Source organism: Lutjanus erythropterus, chromosome 12 (genome assembly GCF_056507025.1).
Source record: "Lutjanus erythropterus isolate fLutEry1 chromosome 12, fLutEry1.hap2, whole genome shotgun sequence".
NCBI lineage: Eukaryota > Metazoa > Chordata > Actinopteri > Lutjaniformes > Lutjanidae > Lutjanus > Lutjanus erythropterus.
The window spans coordinates 160,001-177,616 of NC_139328.1; the positions used below are offsets into that span (position 1 = coordinate 160,001).

Consider the following 17,616-nt stretch of genomic DNA (forward strand, 5'->3'; position numbering starts at 1 on the left):
CATTTCATCTGTTTGTCAAGAGTTTAACTTTATTCTCAAACTGCAAAATAAAAATAAAATGTACTCAGAATTATCTGACGTCCCTGAAACATTAAAGTGAAATCTGTAGTTTAGTCCTGTTTTCATTAATATTATATATAAAAACCTCATGTGTTTATCGTCACTCTGTTTCTGTCTAATGTTCTAATGTCTAACATGCATTGATGTATTTATTTATTATTTATTTATTGGTGATCAGAGGCCAGCAAACATCAAACGGTCTTTGATTTGATATCTGAAGTTAAAGGGAAGTGAATGAGTGCTGTTCAGTTCATGCTGAACCACTGTGACCTTTGACCCTCACATCAATCAGCTGACACTTATTTATCTGAAATCTGTTTAAATCTGTTTCTGATCTGAATCCAAATGTTCCATCAACTAATCTGATCCCAGTCTGACATCACATGGCCAGGATCAGTGTGATGTCACATGACATGGATTTATGAGCTCAGCTCTCTCCATCTTTGACTCTGATATTCAGAGGTGTGTAGTAACTAAGTACAAATACTTTATTAGTGTACTTAAGCAAACTTTTCAGGTATCTGCACTTTACTTGAATATTAATTTTTCAGACAGATTTTTACTTTTGCTCCCTAAATTTGAACACAGCCATGATGACAAGACAAAAGACAACAAAAAAGACGTAACGAGACCAAATTAAAAGTTAAAAAATATAACAAGATAAAAAAGTAGGTGTTTGACACTCGTCCTGTACCAGCTGGGATACTCTGTAGTTTCACTTTGTATCAGCTGAGCCTGTCTGTCATGTGTTTGACCTCTGACCTCTCAGATCATTGAGACTCTGAGCGCCGTGGATCGTGACGAACCAGAGACAGGACATCACTTCATCTTCTCTCTCACTGCCGAAGCTGCTGGGAACCTCAACTTCACCCTGAGAGACAATCAAGGTACAGACCACCTTAAAAACATGATGAAGGTCAGAGCGTGAGTCTGCTGTCAGTCCTCTGCAGCGGCCGCGGGTTTCACTCCTACCCACGGCCCTTTGCTGCGTGTCATTCCCTCTCTCTCTCTCTCTCCCCGTTTCCTGTCACATCTTCAGCTGTTCTGTCATTAAAGGCATGAAATGCCCCAAAAAAATACTGAAAAAAAACAACAACAACAACAAAAAAACATGACTAATCATGAAAGTGGTTCAGGAGCCTCAGTTTGAATGTTTTAGACACAAGTGACTTATTAGATGACAGTAAGTCACAGGCTGATGCTGAAGGATTGTTCATGTCACATGTGTTCAGGTTGTTCTGCTGCCCTCAAGTGGCCAAAGAACTAATGAACCTTTTACTAAATCTACAGAAACACAGGAACCCATCAGGTAGTGACTGACTGTCAGTGGGATGATTGTGACAGACAACTTCTTTTTTTAACTTATAATTTAATATAATATAAAACAAATGTCATCCATCATGACTGAACAGACAGAAAACAGAGAGATGACTATAACATCAACAAGACAAAAGACACAAAAGATGAAAAAAGCACAACAATATGAAAATGACAAAAGACGAAACAATGAGACGAAAAAAGGCAAAACAAAAAGAAAACAACAAAACAAGATGAAGTAAAAGATGTGACAAAATACAAACAACATAAGAGACATAACAAGACAAAATGACATAAAGGCATATGACAAAATTGTGTACAAGATGCAACAAGACAAAAAATAATGTTAAAGAAAAACAAGATAAAAAATTAACATAAAAGACGTAACAGGACAAAAAGAGACTTTCTGCTGGAGAAAAGGTGAGGTTGAGTTTGCTGTCCACACATTTATTTATTAAAAATACTAAATCATACTCACTGGTTCTTTAATACAGTTATCAATGGTAAAAAAAAAAATGTAAAAAGTAAACAATAAATGTACACAAAAACAACACATGAAATGAAAAGGGAAACAGAATGATGCAACAAGAACAGCAGAACACAACTCAAAATATTCACCAAAAAAGGTTTTATTCAAGCGAAGTTAAAGAGATTGTGTGTCTGAGTCAGTAGAAATGTTTACTATTATACTTTGAGGACATTTCACAGCCTTTGACTGCAGTGAACAAACTCAATCAGTACTTCTACTTTTAAACAAGTATCTGTACTTCTACTGCAGTAAAAACTTTTGCCTCCTCGGCTACAAGCATCATTTATTTATCATTTAATACCACAGGTTCATATAATGCTGCTCACAAAACAAGCATTTTATAAATGGATGAATAAATAAGTCATGTACTAAACTACGAGTCGAGAAAAAAACAAACAGACGGATGTGAGTGACGGATTGGAACAACACACAGGTGATACTTCACTCAACCTGCTTAGAAAACTCTTCAGGAGTTCATTCTTGTAAAGAAAATAAAGGATTCTGACACAATGAATGGAACAGCAACTCTTCACTCCACCTTAAAAATCTATAGTTTACTATATTCTGATTTTTATACCTGATATATAGTTATTTTCAGAGCTGATTATCTTCTGCTGACATCTCTCTGGTGTTTCATCCCGTCCATCCATCTGTCCTCAGACAACACGGCGTCCGTCCTGACGCGGCGCGGTGGTTTCCTGCAGCGGGATCAGCTGGTTCACCTCCTCCCGGTGGTGATTTCAGATGGCAGCAGTCCATCTCTCAGTAGCACCAACACGCTGTCCATCATCGTCTGCGCCTGTGATGTCTCTGGAAACCGCCGCTCCTGCAGCCAGGGGGTGTCACCGCTGCTGGTGGTCGGTCTAAGCACCACCGCCACTGCCGCGGTTCTCACCTGTGTCCTGACTCTGCTGGGTAAGACCTGATACAGGATGACCCTGCCCCTTACACACTGAAAATAAACTCTGGAAACAGGAAGTAGAAACAGTAACATACCTGCAGACACACAGCACTGCCTGGCAACCACAACGTACTCCCTACCAACCACCCATCCAACCATCTGAAATCAACATAGCAACCAGGATGTTTAACTTCACGGCTCATTTAATTGGCCTTCGTAGCACTGTCACATTATCAGAGTGACTCCGCCCCTTCCTGTGTCCTCAGGTGTCGTCATCGTAACGGTTGCTATCAGGCACAGGAGACGGGAACCTCTGCTGATAGATGATGAGCGAGACATTCGTGAGAACATCGTTCGTTATGATGATGAAGGTGGAGGCGAGGAAGACACTGAGGCCTTCGACATGTCCGCTCTGAGACACCTGAACCAAACCACTCATCAAGACCCGGACCAGAATTTGCCAGGAGCCAAGTCCAGGTCCAACAGAAACCGGCTGTTCCAGGAGTTCATCAGGGACAGACTGCAGGACGCAGACCTAGACCTGACGGCGCCCCCCTACGACTCTCTGCAGACCTACGCCTTTGAGGGCAGCGGGTCAGCTGCCGAGTCACTTAGCTCATTAAACTCATTAGACTCGTTGAACTCATTAGAGTCTGAGCAGACCTTCGAGTTCCTGAGAGAGTGGGGGCCCCGGTTTAGGAAGCTGGCAGACCTGTATGGACACCACGGGGGGGTTGGGGGGGGCTCGTAGTCTTGCAGCGACCACAGGGGGCGACAGAGGATGCCACGACAGGTGTGTCTGGTTTGTCAATCAAACACTATAATGTGAATATTGATTATTAATGAGTTCCTAACTTCAGTGTAGAATAAACACCAACATATGATGTCATAATAAAGACATTTGATCTTCTCTGTGCACCTCACAAGTTTATTTCTACTCTTCAATACTGATTATTGATCATGGCTCAACAAGCAGCTGATGATCTTCACCAACACAAAATGTTTCATTCTAATAACTGACTTACATGTTTCTGAATTTACAACTTGACCACTGTCAACTGACAGATGACGACACATGATCTGTGATGTCACCTGCAGGTGACGTTCAGGTGATGTTTTAATGACATTCATGTGCCGTTAATGTGACATTCAGGTGCCGTTAATGTGACATTCAGGTGCCGTTAATGTGACATTCAGGTGCCATGCAGGTGACTTTCTACTCTGTCCTCTATTTGAGGACAGAACAGAGACCTGACGACCAGACAACACACTGACCAACACCTCAGAATCAGTGCTGACAGTCAAATACCTGGATGTGTTCGCTGTTTTATCGATGATGCTGTTTTAGTATCGTGAAATGTAATTTTAATATTATTTTATGTGAGAATGTAGACGTTAAAACTTAAAATCTGTGGTTGATTCATGACGACAGCTCGTAGTTTAAAATTTGCTCTGAAGTTATGGGAGATGTGTCGTCCTGCTAATGGGACGACCAGTGTCATCTTCCTGGAGTGTAATTATGCACCAGTCGGACCACGACGACTGAACAGCAACGTGGCTTTACTGACCGAGCCTTCTCTAGTCAGCGTGTACTCCGTCTCGCTGACTAACAGTGTATATGTACTCCCAACAGGTGGCGTAGTTTGACTGTAAAACACTCAATACACTCAATATTCCTCTGAAGATCACAGCCAGCTAGCAAGATGACCGGGTGGTTAGAATTCATGTTACCCCAAGACGAGCTGAGATGGTGACATCATCAAGTATACCACCGACCCATTTGCAGAATGACCGTCCTGCATCCTCCCGTCCTCGAGCGACTGTACTCCCAAGTGAAACTTGCTAAGTCCGAACTGCCAAGTGCGTAAGTCCAAACTTGGCGTACTTGGTATTGAGAAAGGGCTCAGTACAACTGAAGTGAATGGTGACCAGTTTTAAAATGTAAAAACAGAACACACTCTTCTTTGACCCAGAAAGACACAGTTTACACCATGTTTTTAGTCTAAATGTGAACTGTAGCCTCTCAGACCTGATCCTCGTCCACACGCCTGAAGCAGGTCACAGGCTCTCGACCAAACGACACGACACGAGATACACGAGATCTCGATACCTTCACACCTGTGTTTACATGCTACCTGGAAGAGACTCGGACAACAGAGAGAGATCTGCTCAGAAACACTGACTTGTTAGACGCACAGTCGACTTCACAAACTTTCAACAAAGAAGAAAATGTCCGAGGACTTCGACATAGAAGAGGAACATCATTTCTGCCGCTTCGTTTTCTGTCAGTCTGCTGTTTCTGAGGCCTTTTCCTCCTCAGTGCACCTGGTTAGCAGGTGAAGTTGTGTCAGAAACCCAGGCTGCTGATTGGTCCAAAGTAAACTGATGTCTCTGTTCATCCAAACATCTGCAGACAATAAAGTTTCAGGGAAGAGAAAAAGATGTAAAATAAAAACTCAGGCCCCATATATGTTCTTAAAATGTTATTATATTATTATAATTAATATAAAAATTAGAATCGCTGTTTTTGAACATCCCTTCGTCTCCATGGTTCTGTCATCTGTCTTCTGTTTGAGTCAATGACCTCCTTGTATGTTTTAATGTCAATAAAAAACGTTTAAACATTGTTCATATTTAATGATGTCATGTTTGACAATAATAATAAGGAGCAAGTTGATTATTGATTATTACTGACAGGATTCACATCACACAGAGTTGCTGATTGATTTAATTTGTGATGTTTTTATTTCGTCTGACTGGAGTCATTTCACGGTGAATATTTGTTCTTTTATTTCATTTTCACTAACTGAACCTTTAAATTTCATTTTGTTTCTGTCATGTGTTTTCTGTTTGTGTTTGTTGGGTTTTATGTTGAAGGATTTCATTGATTTTATTTGTCTCATTTAACAGAAATCATCTGACTGATGGTAATATCACTTCTTTATTCTCTCATCTCATTATAGATATCAGATATTCACCTGATGAGGATTTAAATTGTTTCTTGTCTCTGGTCTTTATTCAGTGGTGTCTCTCACTCTGTAGTTCTCTGCTCCTCCATCAGGAGTCACTGCAGTCGAACACACAGACTTTTATTTTGATAGTGTGACCCGGATGTGTGTGGCAGTATATCCGGGGCGGGTCTGAGGTCCGTAAACTGGCTGACGGACCTGAACTGTCTCTACTGTGTCTGATCGATCACTGTGGTATAGCTCCGGCACTGATCCGGGATCGATCCGGTATTGATCAGGTATCGATCAGGTCTTGATCTGGCTGTGATGGGGCTCACACCCGGTCCTGGTCCTGGCTCCTGCGGGTCTCTGCTGGTCTCTTTCACTTTGCTGGTCTCGGTTGTCCCCCCTCTGGGAGCCTGGGACGCGGATCTGGAGCTGTTGGACCTGGTGGAGGAGATCCCGAGTACCTTCTACCACTTCCTGTCCCTGGAGCAGGTCCGTGCGAACAGGTCTCCATGGTAACCAGCTGCTGCCAATGCTAACGCGAACAGCTGAGTGCCACGCACGCACACACATAGGGAGCAGCTAAGCTAGCAGTTAGCATGAGGAGCAGTCAGTTAGCTACTGGTTAACTGTTAGCTCAGGAGCTAGCTGATGCTAACAGCTGTTTGGTGTATCAGAAGCTGTAGTGGGCGCGCGTGCGCGCGTGTGTGTGTGTGGGGTCCTGATGAATAGACCAACAGATGTGACGTCAGAACAGAGCCATGTGGCAGTCACGTGACCTGCTGGTTCAGTTGTTGTCATATTTAAATCTTTATTTGTACCAATCATGAAGAGAATCCGTTTAATCTGCAGGTAAAAATCTGTCTTCTGATTGGTTAATAAACCACATGAGATATTGAGCACACCTCTCAGGGACATTTTTAACATAACATTAATTAACTAATTATTAATATTAATAACAGTGGGTGAAATTAACGAATCTACATTGTTTATCATAAAAATAATGACTTTGTTTGTCGTTTCTTTTTATATTATTTAATATAATATCTGTCTGCCTCTCTGTGTGTCTGTCTCTCTGTGTGTCTCTCTGTGTGTCTGTCTGTCTCTCTGTCTGTCTCTCTGTGTGTCTGTCTCTCTGTGTGTCTCTCTGTGTGTCTGTCTGTCTGTGTGTCTGTCTGTCTCTCTGTCTGTCTCTCTGTGTGTCTGTCTCTCTGTGTGTCTCTCTGTGTGTCTGTCTCTCTGTGTGTCTCTCTGTGTGTCTGTCTCTCTGTGTGTCTCTCTGTGTGTCTGTCTGTCTCTCTGTCTGTCTCTCTGTGTGTCTGTCTGTCTGTCTGTCTGTCTCTCTGTGTGTCTGTCTGTCTCTCTGTGTGTCTGTCTCTCTGTGTGTCTGTCTGTCTCTCTGTCTGTCTCTCTGTGTGTCTGTCTCTCTGTGTGTCTGTCTCTCTGTGTCTCTCTGTGTGTCTGTCTGTCTGTGTGTCTGTCTGTCTCTCTGTCTGTCTCTCTGTGTGTCTGTCTCTCTGTGTGTCTCTCTGTGTGTCTGTCTCTCTGTGTCTCTCTGTGTGTCTGTCTGTCTGTGTGTCTGTCTGTCTCTCTGTGTCTCTCTGTGTGTCTGTCTCTCTGTGTCTCTCTGTGTGTCTGTCTGTCTGTGTGTCTGTCTGTCTCTCTGTCTGTCTCTCTGTGTGTCTGTCTCTCTGTGTCTCTCTGTGTGTCTGTCTGTCTGTGTGTCTGTCTGTCTCTCTGTCTGTCTCTCTGTGTGTCTGTCTCTCTGTGTGTCTCTCTGTGTGTCTGTCTCTCTGTGTGTCTCTCTGTGTGTCTGTCTGTCTCTCTGTGTGTCTGTCTCTCTGTGTGTCTGTCTCTCTGTGTGTCTCTCTGTGTGTCTGTCTGTCTCTCTGTGTGTCTGTCTGTCCCTCTGTGTGTCTGTCTCTCTGTGTGTCTGTCTGTCTCTCTGTGTGTCTGTCTGTCCCTCTGTGTGTCTGTCTCTCTGTGTGTCTGTCTGTCTCTCTGTGTGTCTGTCTGTCTCTCTGTGTGTCTCTCTGTGTGTCTGTCTGTCTCTCTGTGTGTCTGTCTGTCTCTCTGTGTGTCTGTCTGTCTCTCTGTGTGTCTCTCTGTGTGTCTGTCTGTCTCTCTGTGTGTCTGTCTGTCTCTCTGTGTGTCTGTCTGTCTCTCTGTGTGTCTCTCTGTGTGTCTGTCTGTCTGTCTGTCTCTCTGTGTGTCTGTCTGTCTCTCTGTGTGTCTGTCTCTCTGTGTGTCTCTCTGTGTGTCTGTCTGTCTCTCTGTGTGTCTGTCTGTCTCTCTGTGTGTCTGTCTGTCTCTCTGTGTGTCTGTCTCTCTGTCTGTCTGTCTGACAGGATGCATCAGCAGCAGAGATAAAAAAGGCTTATCGTCGTCTGTCTCTAACTTTGCATCCTGACAAGAACAAAAATGAAAATGCTGAAACTCAGTTCAGACAGGTGAGACACACACACACACACACACACACACACACACACACACACACACACACACACACACACACACACAGTTGTTTGTTTTGCTTTGTCAGTCAGTGTTCATCAGTTAGAGGATAAAACAGGAGAACTTATTAAACCGACGTTGTGTCTGTCGACTGATGACAGAAGATAAACGAGTTTCAGTTCTTGTTTTTTATCTTCATCATTGTCCACAGATCAATGCAGCATCATGACAGACTGTAAACAAACCGAGTCTCTAAATCACCACAAACCACAAAACTAACAGTGATGGAAGCAGAGAAGAGTGATAGAAACGGAGCGCAGCCGCTTCACCGGAGCGCACCGCGGAGCGCACCGCGGAGCGCGGGACAGCTGACGCGCCGTCAGACGCTTCATCAGAGGCTCAGATTGTTCTTGTTGGAAAGGATCACTACAGTCAGAGAGATTTTTTTTAAACAGGAAGAGACGTTTGGTTTAAACAGAAACAGCTGATTTATTGATCTCAACAAAGTCCAGAATCCTTTTGCGTCATCGTCAGCTTCATTCAGAATAAAACTCAACAAAATCATCCTGATTTTTATTTCCACTGTCCAACAATCACCAGCTCTGGTTTGGTCCAAATAAATCCCTGATTCACGGCAGAAAGGAGCGCAGAGCGTGGAGTGCAGGTGATGCTGGACAGGAGAGGCACATTCAGCACATTGCATGTTGAACATTTCTCACCTGTGTGCTGCTCCAGCAGGTGGGTCTGCAGAGCTGGACGCCATCATTGTGAGCGGACGCTGCGCTGCGTTCACAGTGCTACGTGGAAATCATTAAAGTGTATCTGTTGAAGTGAACAATGTGCTTCTGCAGTTGGTCCTCAGTACTAAAACAGCTTTCACATCTCACGTCTCTGAAAACGTCGGAGTAAATTTCAAAAAATATATAAAGTGACATATTAGCAGCTTTAGCTTTACAGAGGAAATTAAAACAGATTTATCCGTGCAGGATATTCCTGCATGGCGTGCAAATGGAAGTTTGTCACTGACACGGTTCAGACGACCTGCATCAGTAAAAAACTGAACATGAATCGGAAACAAATGGATGCAGCTCTAACGTATCAATACATCTCATTAGGATGTGCATACATTTAATTTTGGGATCAGGGAGCTGCTGTTAACTTTCCTCTCTCTCCTGAGTCTCTTCTTCATTTACTTCAAACAGACGGCGCTGAAAACAGCGACAGAAGTGACATCACACCGCGTCGCACCACCAAACCTTCATAACGCTCAAGTGTAGAATAAGTTTGTGTTTTATAATAAAGCTGAGAAACGCTGCTGCAGATCTTTGATGTAAAACATGTCAGAGGACGGAGACGTCATGTGACTGTGAGAACAGGAAACACGTCACTGTTCCTCCACACTGATCTGAACCACAGAACTCTGAATATGAAACACAGCAGCTCATCGTCTCGCTGCACAAACACTCACATTTTAAACTGAAAGTTTCTCATTTATCTCATTTACACATGAGACTCATAATAAGATAAACATCACTGTAACGTCTCTCTGTTACTATATTTAGTCAAACGATCAGGATTTATTTGAGACTAACATCGATCTACACATGGAGCATTAACTGAATCAAAATGTAAAGACTGACACACTGCATCGTCTTATATCGTATCGTATCGTATCGTATCGTGACAGAGCTGAATCGTATCAGACCGAATCGTTGGCCACTTAAAGATTTATAAAATATATCGTATCATTGAACATTTATCAAGAGACGTAACAAATCGTCTCAGTCAGTGAGATACACACCACTAATTGTTGCTGTTTCCTGCTACAAGTGTAACCATGGTTACTGTACACATGACATTTTTGGGTTATGTGTAGTAAGTTACTTTATTGATTTTGTGTTCCTTATCAAGCCGTGCAGTTTACTGTGTACATGATGAATTCCAGTATAATAATTTCACAGCATTATTATTGACTTGCAGAATGAAGTTTACTGTTACACATGGTGTTATTTTGGTGTGTTTTGCTGTCAGGCTGCTTTGCTGAAGACTAAGTTCACAAAGAGAAGTTGTAGCAGCTAATTACCAAGAAAAGATGGTCACAGACTGCTGACAGCAGAGTTTTTCCTTCGTCTTCAACTTAATTAGTCGAGACATTCAACTAGTTTCCACCCGTCAGGACTGATTGGACGGCGGCTGGCTGCGCTCTACAGCTGCACTTTGTGTTTATTTCAGTTTTACTTGGACTGACATGGAAGCTTACAGACAGTTTCCAAAGTCGCTGCGGTCATCAATGGATGATGTTGAGGACGGTGAGTCTGTCGCCAATAATGACAACATGACCAAAAAAAGAGGGTAAACATCTGCAAAGACCTTGAACTCTGCGTCGTGTTGGTTCTTTAAATGTTTGCTTGTGTCGAGCGGCTAGTTTTCGTGACGTGGTATCAGAGTAGTTTTATGAATATGAGTATGTGAAGACAGTATCTGATCAATACCAGATGCTGGTATTGATATTGGTGTAACCCTAATCAGGTCGTCTGTGGGTGGAGTCCACTGGATCAACAGACGATAACCTGCTAATATTAGCCACTCTGCTAATGTTAGCCACTCTGCTAATGTTAGCCACTCTGCTAATGTTAGCCACTCTGCTAATGTTAGCCACACTCTGTTAACCAACATCGTTTGTGATTCTCTGTTTGTTGATTTTCAGCTTGTCGCCATATATGAAGTCCTGAAAGACGAAGAGAGACGAGCCAAGTGAGTCCACACACACACACACACACACACACACACACACACACACACACACACACACACACCAGACAGTCCTGTGATTTGTTATCAGTTCTGTTTAAATAAAGTTTTTTGTGTGTGTCTGCAGGTATGATGACATCCTGGTGAATGGACTTCCTGATTGGCGGCAGCCAGTCTTCTACTACAGACGAGTGAGGAAGATGAGTAATGCTGAGCTGGCCTTCCTCCTCTTCCTCATCCTCACTGTGGGACACTACGCAGTAATCTGGTCCATTTACCTGGAGAAACAGCTGGTGAGACAGCCAATCAGAGCACAGCAGCACACAGACAGCCCATCAGAGGTCAGTTGTTTGATCATGTGATACGTTTCAGGACGAGCTGCTGAGTAAGAAGAAGAAAGAGAAGAAGAAGAAGCTGAGCTCCAGACCTGCAGATGACCTCAGGTGTATCGGACAAGACAGGTACAACTGTGACATCACTCTGACATCATGTCTATTTGTTTGTTTATGATGTAAACCTCTCTGATCAGCTACAGGTTGTTTACAAACTGTTTGTTGTGTCAGAGTCCAGGAGCGTCCTCACTGGCAGGACATCCTCCCTTTGAAACTCAGCATCTGGCTTTACCTGTCCATCAAGAACCTGCCTCAGACCATCCAGGTACGCTACCTGTCATCTGTTTACCTGTCATCTGTTTACCTGTTACATGTTTACCTGTCATCTGTTTACCTGTCTTCTGTTTACCTGTCTTCTGTTTACCTGTCTTCTGTTTACCTGTCTTCTGTTTACCTGTTACATGTTTACCTGTCATCTGTTTACCTGTCTTCTGTTTACCTGTCTTCTGTTTACCTGTCTTCTGTTTACCTGTTACATGTTTACCTGTCAGCTGTTGAATTGGGTGTTCTTATGTTTGGATCAGTTATTAGTGTTATTGATCTATTATAGACCAGTTATTACTGTTGTTGATCAGTTATTGATTAGTTGTCAGTGTCATTGATGTGTGTGTGTGTGTGTGTGTGTGTGTGTGTGTGTCAGGAGGTGAAGCAGTACTATGAGGATTACCAGCAGATGAAGCAGCAGCAGAGAGAAGAAGCTGAAGCTGAACAAGACGTTGTTCCTAGTAAACTCTTTATTATTTCTATTAAATGACTCTCAGACTGTAAACTGATAAATAATCAATAATTGCTGATGGTGTGTTCAAGGACAGTCTGACATTTAACCCCCAGCCACTATACAAGTTTAGTTTTATTCACATCTTCAGTTAAATTCAGCTGACTGTCAGATGTCTAACTATTGTAGAAGCACATGAACGCACCACATGCAGATGTACGAGGGACATTCAAAAAGGTCTAAGACAAATGACATAAATTCAAACTGAGTCAAAATAGTGTAACAAAATGACCTTGAATCGTCCCACTGATGACTTATAAACAAATTTGACAAGTTACAGCGTTCTAACTTTGTTATTCAATGTTGAATGTTTTTCAATTTGTCTCAGAACTTTTTGAGTTACCCTCGTACTCAGATCAGTTTCAGATCCAAATGCTGAGCTGTGTCACATGGTGATGAAGATGAACGATAATGATGATGATAAAGATGAAGATGGTTGTAATTATGAGGATGAGGATGATGATGGTGACCTCTTTGTGTTCAGGAGAAAAGAGGCCGAAGGTGAAAAAGCCAAAGGTGGAGTTTCCAGTTTACGAGCCGTCATCAGAGAACCTGAAGCAGCAGAACTATGACCAGACGACGTCCATCGAGGACATCGAAGACCAGATGGACGACTGGCTGCAGGACCGCAGAGCTACCAGGAAGAAGGTCTGATCACTTATTGATCTGCTCTTGAGTAGTTATTACTGTTATTAATCTGATATTAATCACTTATTACTGTTATTGATCAGTTTTTACTCTTGTTGATCAGTTATTGGTGTTATTGATAACTTATTGATCAGTTATTACAATATTATTCTGTTATTTTTCTTTTTGAACAGTTATTGATTAGGTTTACTGATCAGAGGGTTGAACTACAGGAAGCTCAACACAGTCAGACTTTCTCTGTATGATCTGGATCAACAAATCCTAAAACCTGGATCAGAGATAACGGGGATCACGATGGTGGTTATCAGCTCTCTTTGTTAATCCAGACTTTCGTTTCACATAAAAGGGACGTTTGTTTCATTTGACTCTTCTTCCTCATGAAATGAAGCGATCGAGCGTCTTACTGAAGTCAAAACCATCAAGTTGTTATAATTATGAGCTGTGGAAAAAAATACATGACAAATAAAGCAGGAGAAGAAGAATGATGTGAGAAAATGACTGATGGACTAAATGTGGTCTTAATGCTGCCGTTTATTCTAACATGAAAACATTAAACAATAAAAGTCCATCCAGCAGATTAAAACATGATGAAGTCTGTCTGACTCTGTCCTATGATGACAGAGACGAGGACGTCACTGAAGTTTTTCACCAAACCAACGTAAAATGAGTGGAACTGATTTAAGATTGTCTGTGATCAATGATGATCAATTTTCTAATCAGTGATCTGAGCTGCAAAATCACAGACAAAACAGAAAACAGTAAAAAGTCTTCAAAGTGTCTGTAGTTGCTTCATCATTATTTTACTGTGTGGATTATAAACCATGTCAATTTAAAGAGTTAATATGATCTGGAGCAAACGGGGAAAACGACTCTGCATCACTAAACAGAGGTTACCATGACAACGTGATGCTGCTGTTACATTATGTTTCATTTTTACATTATATGGATTCGTTCAGTGATATTATGAACATTCAGCTCAACAACTCTTCATTGTTAACTTCCTCCCTCAGTTTAAAAGTTATATCGCTCATAAACAACCTTGTTAGAACAATAATTAGTTAAAGAACGGTGATTTTTACAGACGATTTAATCTGAAACTGAACATAACCTGCTGCTGACCAGGTGATGAGTTTAGCATCAGTTACCATGGTGATCATGACTCTGAACATCCTGGATTAGACTCAACATGTCTCTGACACATGAATCTGTCTTCGTAGTTTCACTCCTCAGTTATCAATCAGTTATTACTTTTATTGGTAATTGATTATCAGTGTAATCCCTTGGTTCTGCTGTCTTAAAGATTAAAGACAGAACAAACCTTTGGAATATGCCTTCAGAACCTCAGTAGAGATGAGCACACACCTGGATGATGTCAATGTTGATGATGTCACTTCCTCTGTGACAGGCTGCTGATTGGACAGAGGATGAGCTCAGTCTCCTCAGCAGGTTGATGGTTAAATTCCCTGGAGGATCTCCGGGCCGCTGGGAGAAGATCGCTCAGGAACTGGGACGATCGGTGACGGATGTAAGACTGTTTACTGGTGTCACTCTGCTTTCACACTGGTTTCATACTGTGACTATTTGAATTGGTGTCACACTAGTTTCATATTGGGAACCAGTCACTATGTTTACACACAGACACTCATGTTCTACCGTTATATAGAATATAATTAATATTTATGTAAACAACTTTTTCTGTTTGGGTTCTGTGACTGAAGTATTTTCATATTAAGAAACTTTGGATATGTTGATTATATGTCTGTTAACATGTATAGAACACGGAACATGTGTTTCAGTGCGGGTTGGGGACGTGTTTGCAGTGTCTCAAATTGATTATTAAATTACATTTAATTGTTCACCCAATCGGGAGCTATTTCCCCCGACAGTACAGCTGCCAAACCCCGCCCCTATGATGAGGTGGTGGTTCTCAACATGTTCTCAACCAAACTGAAGATGGTGGAGCTAAACTAGCAGATAGCTACTCTCTGCTGCTTCTAGTCTTTGTGCTAAGCTAGGCTAAGCATGTGACTGTTACAGAGAACAAATGTTGGACTGTTCCTTTAAACATCAAACTGACCTGTGGAACCTGTTCCTTCAACAGGTGACGACTAAAGTCAAACACATGAAAGACAACGTGAGCCACACCTCTGGTAGGTTCTGCTGACGTGCTACTGTCAGGTTCTACTGTCACTGTCAGGTTCTACTGTCAGGTTCTACTGTCACTGTCAGGTTCTACCATCAATAACAGGTTCTACTGTCAGGTTCTACTGTCACTGTCAGGTTCTACTGTCACTGTCAGGTTCTACCATCAATAACAGGTTCTACTGTCAGGTTCTCTTGTCACTGTCAGGTTCTACTGTCAGGTTCTACTGTCACTGTCAGGTTCTACCATCAATAACAAGTTCTACTGTCAGGTTCTGCTGTCACTGTCAGGTTCTACTGTCAGGTTCTACTGTCACTGTCAGGTTCTACTGTCAGGTTCTACTGTCACTGTCAGATTCTTCTGTCAGATTCTACTGTCAGGTTCTGCTGTCGCTGTCAGGTTCTACTGTCACTGTCAGGTTCTACTGTCAGGTTCTACTGTCACTGTCAGGTTCTACCATCAATAACAGGTTCTACCGTCAGGTTCTCTTGTCACTGTCAGGTTCTACTGTCAGGTTCTACTGTCACTGTCAGGTTCTACTGTCAGGTTCTACTGTCACTGTCAGGTTCTACCATCAATAACAGGTTCTACTGTCAGGTTCTCTTGTCACTGTCAGGTTCTACTGTCAGGTTCTACTGTCACTGTCAGGTTCTACTGTCAGGTTCTACTGTCACTGTCAGATTCTTCTGTCAGATTCTACTGTCAGGTTCTGCTGTCGCTGTCAGGTTCTACTGTCAGGTTCTCCTGTCACTGTCTGTCACTGTCATGTTCTTTCAGGTTCAGTCAAGTTCTATCAGGTTATCCTGTCAGGTTCTAGTGAACTGTGGTGTTCTGTGTGTTTCAGGTCTGGTAAAACTGTCGGAGCTGAAGGCTCCTGTGAAGTCACTTCCTGTTCCTGACAGTGTGATGACTCAGAGAGGGGGCGGAGCCTGTGAGGAGGAGGCAGAGGAGGAGGAGGAGGAGGAGCCGGTGGCAGTGGTCAGAAGAAGAAACAGGAAGTCAGCAGCAGCAGACGGCGGTGAGGTGAAGGTCAGGGGGCGTCGGCAGAAAGATTTTGACCCGACGGCAGCGTTGGAGGAGGAGGAGGTGGAGCCTCAGGAGAAGGTGGAGCCTGCCGTCTGGACTCAGAACCAACAGAAACTGCTAGAACTCGCTCTACAGCAGTTCCCCCGAGGAACCGCAGAACGCTGGGACCGCATTGCCAAGGTGGTCCCCGGAAAGACAAAGGTGAGGACGGACCCATCTGTCTGTAACTGACTGATATTACTTATTAATTATTGATTGGTCTCTGTTCTTTCAGGAGGACTGTATGATTTGGTATAAAATGGTAACAGAGTTTGTTGATTATTGATGAACTGATTATTGGTTATTGATTATTGATTGGTCTCTGTTCTTTCAGGAGGACTGTATGATTCGTTATAAGATGTTGGCAGAGCTCGTTCAGAAGAGGAAACAGGCAAAGAGCTGATGAAGGTCATGAACCTAACTGACTCCGCCTCCTCCTGCTATGACCTCTGACCTCCTGACATGTGACCTGTCAGGTGACCTGTTAGCAGTGTTTTATGTTCGTGTCCAGGTGAGCTGCCACCTGATTGGACTGAATTATAATCAGTTTAGTTTTGTTGTTTTTATGAGTGATGCAGTGTCTCACCTGCTCAGGTGTGTTTTTATAACTCATGTTTAAGGAAGCAGGTAACTAGTCTGAACCCACCTGACCTCTGACCTCACAGCTTCATGTGCCTTAGCTCCGTTCAGCATGCTGTCAATCAACTTCTGTTCAACTGATCAATAAAAAGTATTTATTACCTCTGAGAGTTGTTTGTTTCTTTCACTCTTCTTAAGTCTCAGAAACATGGAGACAATCAGAATGCTTTTATTCTGAAAGACCTGAAAAAACCTGTGTGTACCCATGGACATAAACAAGCACCGCCATCTTGTTCTGGTGACATAATTTGGAGCCAGAGTCTGAGCAGTAGTGATCGGGGGCGGAGCTGTGGTATCAATGCTCCACCCACACACAGCTCAGCTGTCAATCATGAAAATTTGTCTTTGGATGAAGGCACCAAGTCGACCAATCAGAGCAGAGCTACAGACCTGCTGGGGGAGCAGTGATCGCTGAGCGATGACAGGGAAACTTTAAATCAAGAAGACAAATCAAAGCGCAGATTTATTGTGATAATAATTAATTTAGATATTTAAATCCAAACAGCCAATCACAGCTCACTCTGGATCTGCAGTCAGGAAGCTGGAACCAAAGATCCGTCTGTTGTTCTTGTCTGTGTCCAGTCTGCAGTCAGGTGGATCAATGGAGCACTAAGGTCTCAGAGACCATGAGCAGCTGTATGAACGAGGAGAATCAGGAAGAGAAGAGATGTAACTAATTACAAATACTCAGATTATTGGTTTAGATACACACACACACACACATGTACATATATGAATGACTGTGTAAACTATGTAGTGTGTATTTATTAAATGAGCAGGGACAGTATGGTGTAGTTCATGAATAAAATGGTTAAAAATGTTATATGTTTTCTGAAGGCTGCTGGAAAGTGTCTGACTTGACCGCAGTCTTTTGTCCCCACCTCCTGCTGCAGACACCTGATCTCATCCACTTTCCAGGTGAGGTTCAGTTCACCTTGAATAAGTTGTACCAGCTCAGTACAAGAGAAGGAGGTTGTTGGAGTGACAG

The 17,616-nt window shown here is 42.7% G+C and overlaps 2 protein-coding genes across 2 annotated transcripts in view; both read left to right on the top strand.

The window, feature by feature from the left end:
* LOC146317207 (cadherin-7-like) overlaps positions 1–4,758 on the top strand; it is a 15,525-nt gene extending 10,767 nt beyond the window's left edge. The window contains exons 10-13 of the mRNA XM_084731461.1: positions 830–947; positions 2,567–2,821; positions 3,074–3,600; positions 4,441–4,758. Of these exons, the coding sequence (XP_084587587.1) occupies positions 830–947; positions 2,567–2,821; positions 3,074–3,558 (858 nt within the window). The 3' untranslated portion in view covers positions 3,559–3,600; positions 4,441–4,758. The remainder of the gene's footprint in view (positions 1–829; positions 948–2,566; positions 2,822–3,073; positions 3,601–4,440) is intronic.
* A 1,163-nt stretch (positions 4,759–5,921) lies between these two features.
* dnajc1 (DnaJ (Hsp40) homolog, subfamily C, member 1) lies at positions 5,922–16,736 on the top strand. The gene is made up of 12 exons (XM_084731462.1): positions 5,922–6,253; positions 8,110–8,211; positions 10,923–10,969; positions 11,094–11,259; positions 11,339–11,427; positions 11,530–11,623; positions 11,999–12,083; positions 12,618–12,781; positions 14,187–14,306; positions 14,883–14,931; positions 15,769–16,151; positions 16,324–16,736. The coding sequence occupies exons 1-12, from the start codon at positions 6,083–6,085 to the stop codon at positions 16,390–16,392; spliced, it is 1,539 nt and encodes a 512-aa protein (XP_084587588.1). The 5' UTR covers positions 5,922–6,082; the 3' UTR covers positions 16,393–16,736.
* The last annotated feature ends 880 nt before the right edge of the window (positions 16,737–17,616 follow it).

What these genes read in the sequence shown, in the direction of transcription:
- dnajc1 (XM_084731462.1), top strand. Translation starts at nt 6,083, where the DNA reads ATGGGGCTCACACCCGGTCCTGGTCCTGGCTCCTGCGGGTCTCTGCTG. An exon ending in ACCTGCCTCAGACCATCCAG is followed by an intron (nt 11,624 to 11,998) that starts GTACGCTACCTG and finishes TGTGTGTGTCAG; the next exon opens with GAGGTGAAGCAGTACTATGA. An exon ending in TGGTCCCCGGAAAGACAAAG is followed by an intron (nt 16,152 to 16,323) that starts GTGAGGACGGAC and finishes CTGTTCTTTCAG; the next exon opens with GAGGACTGTATGATTCGTTA.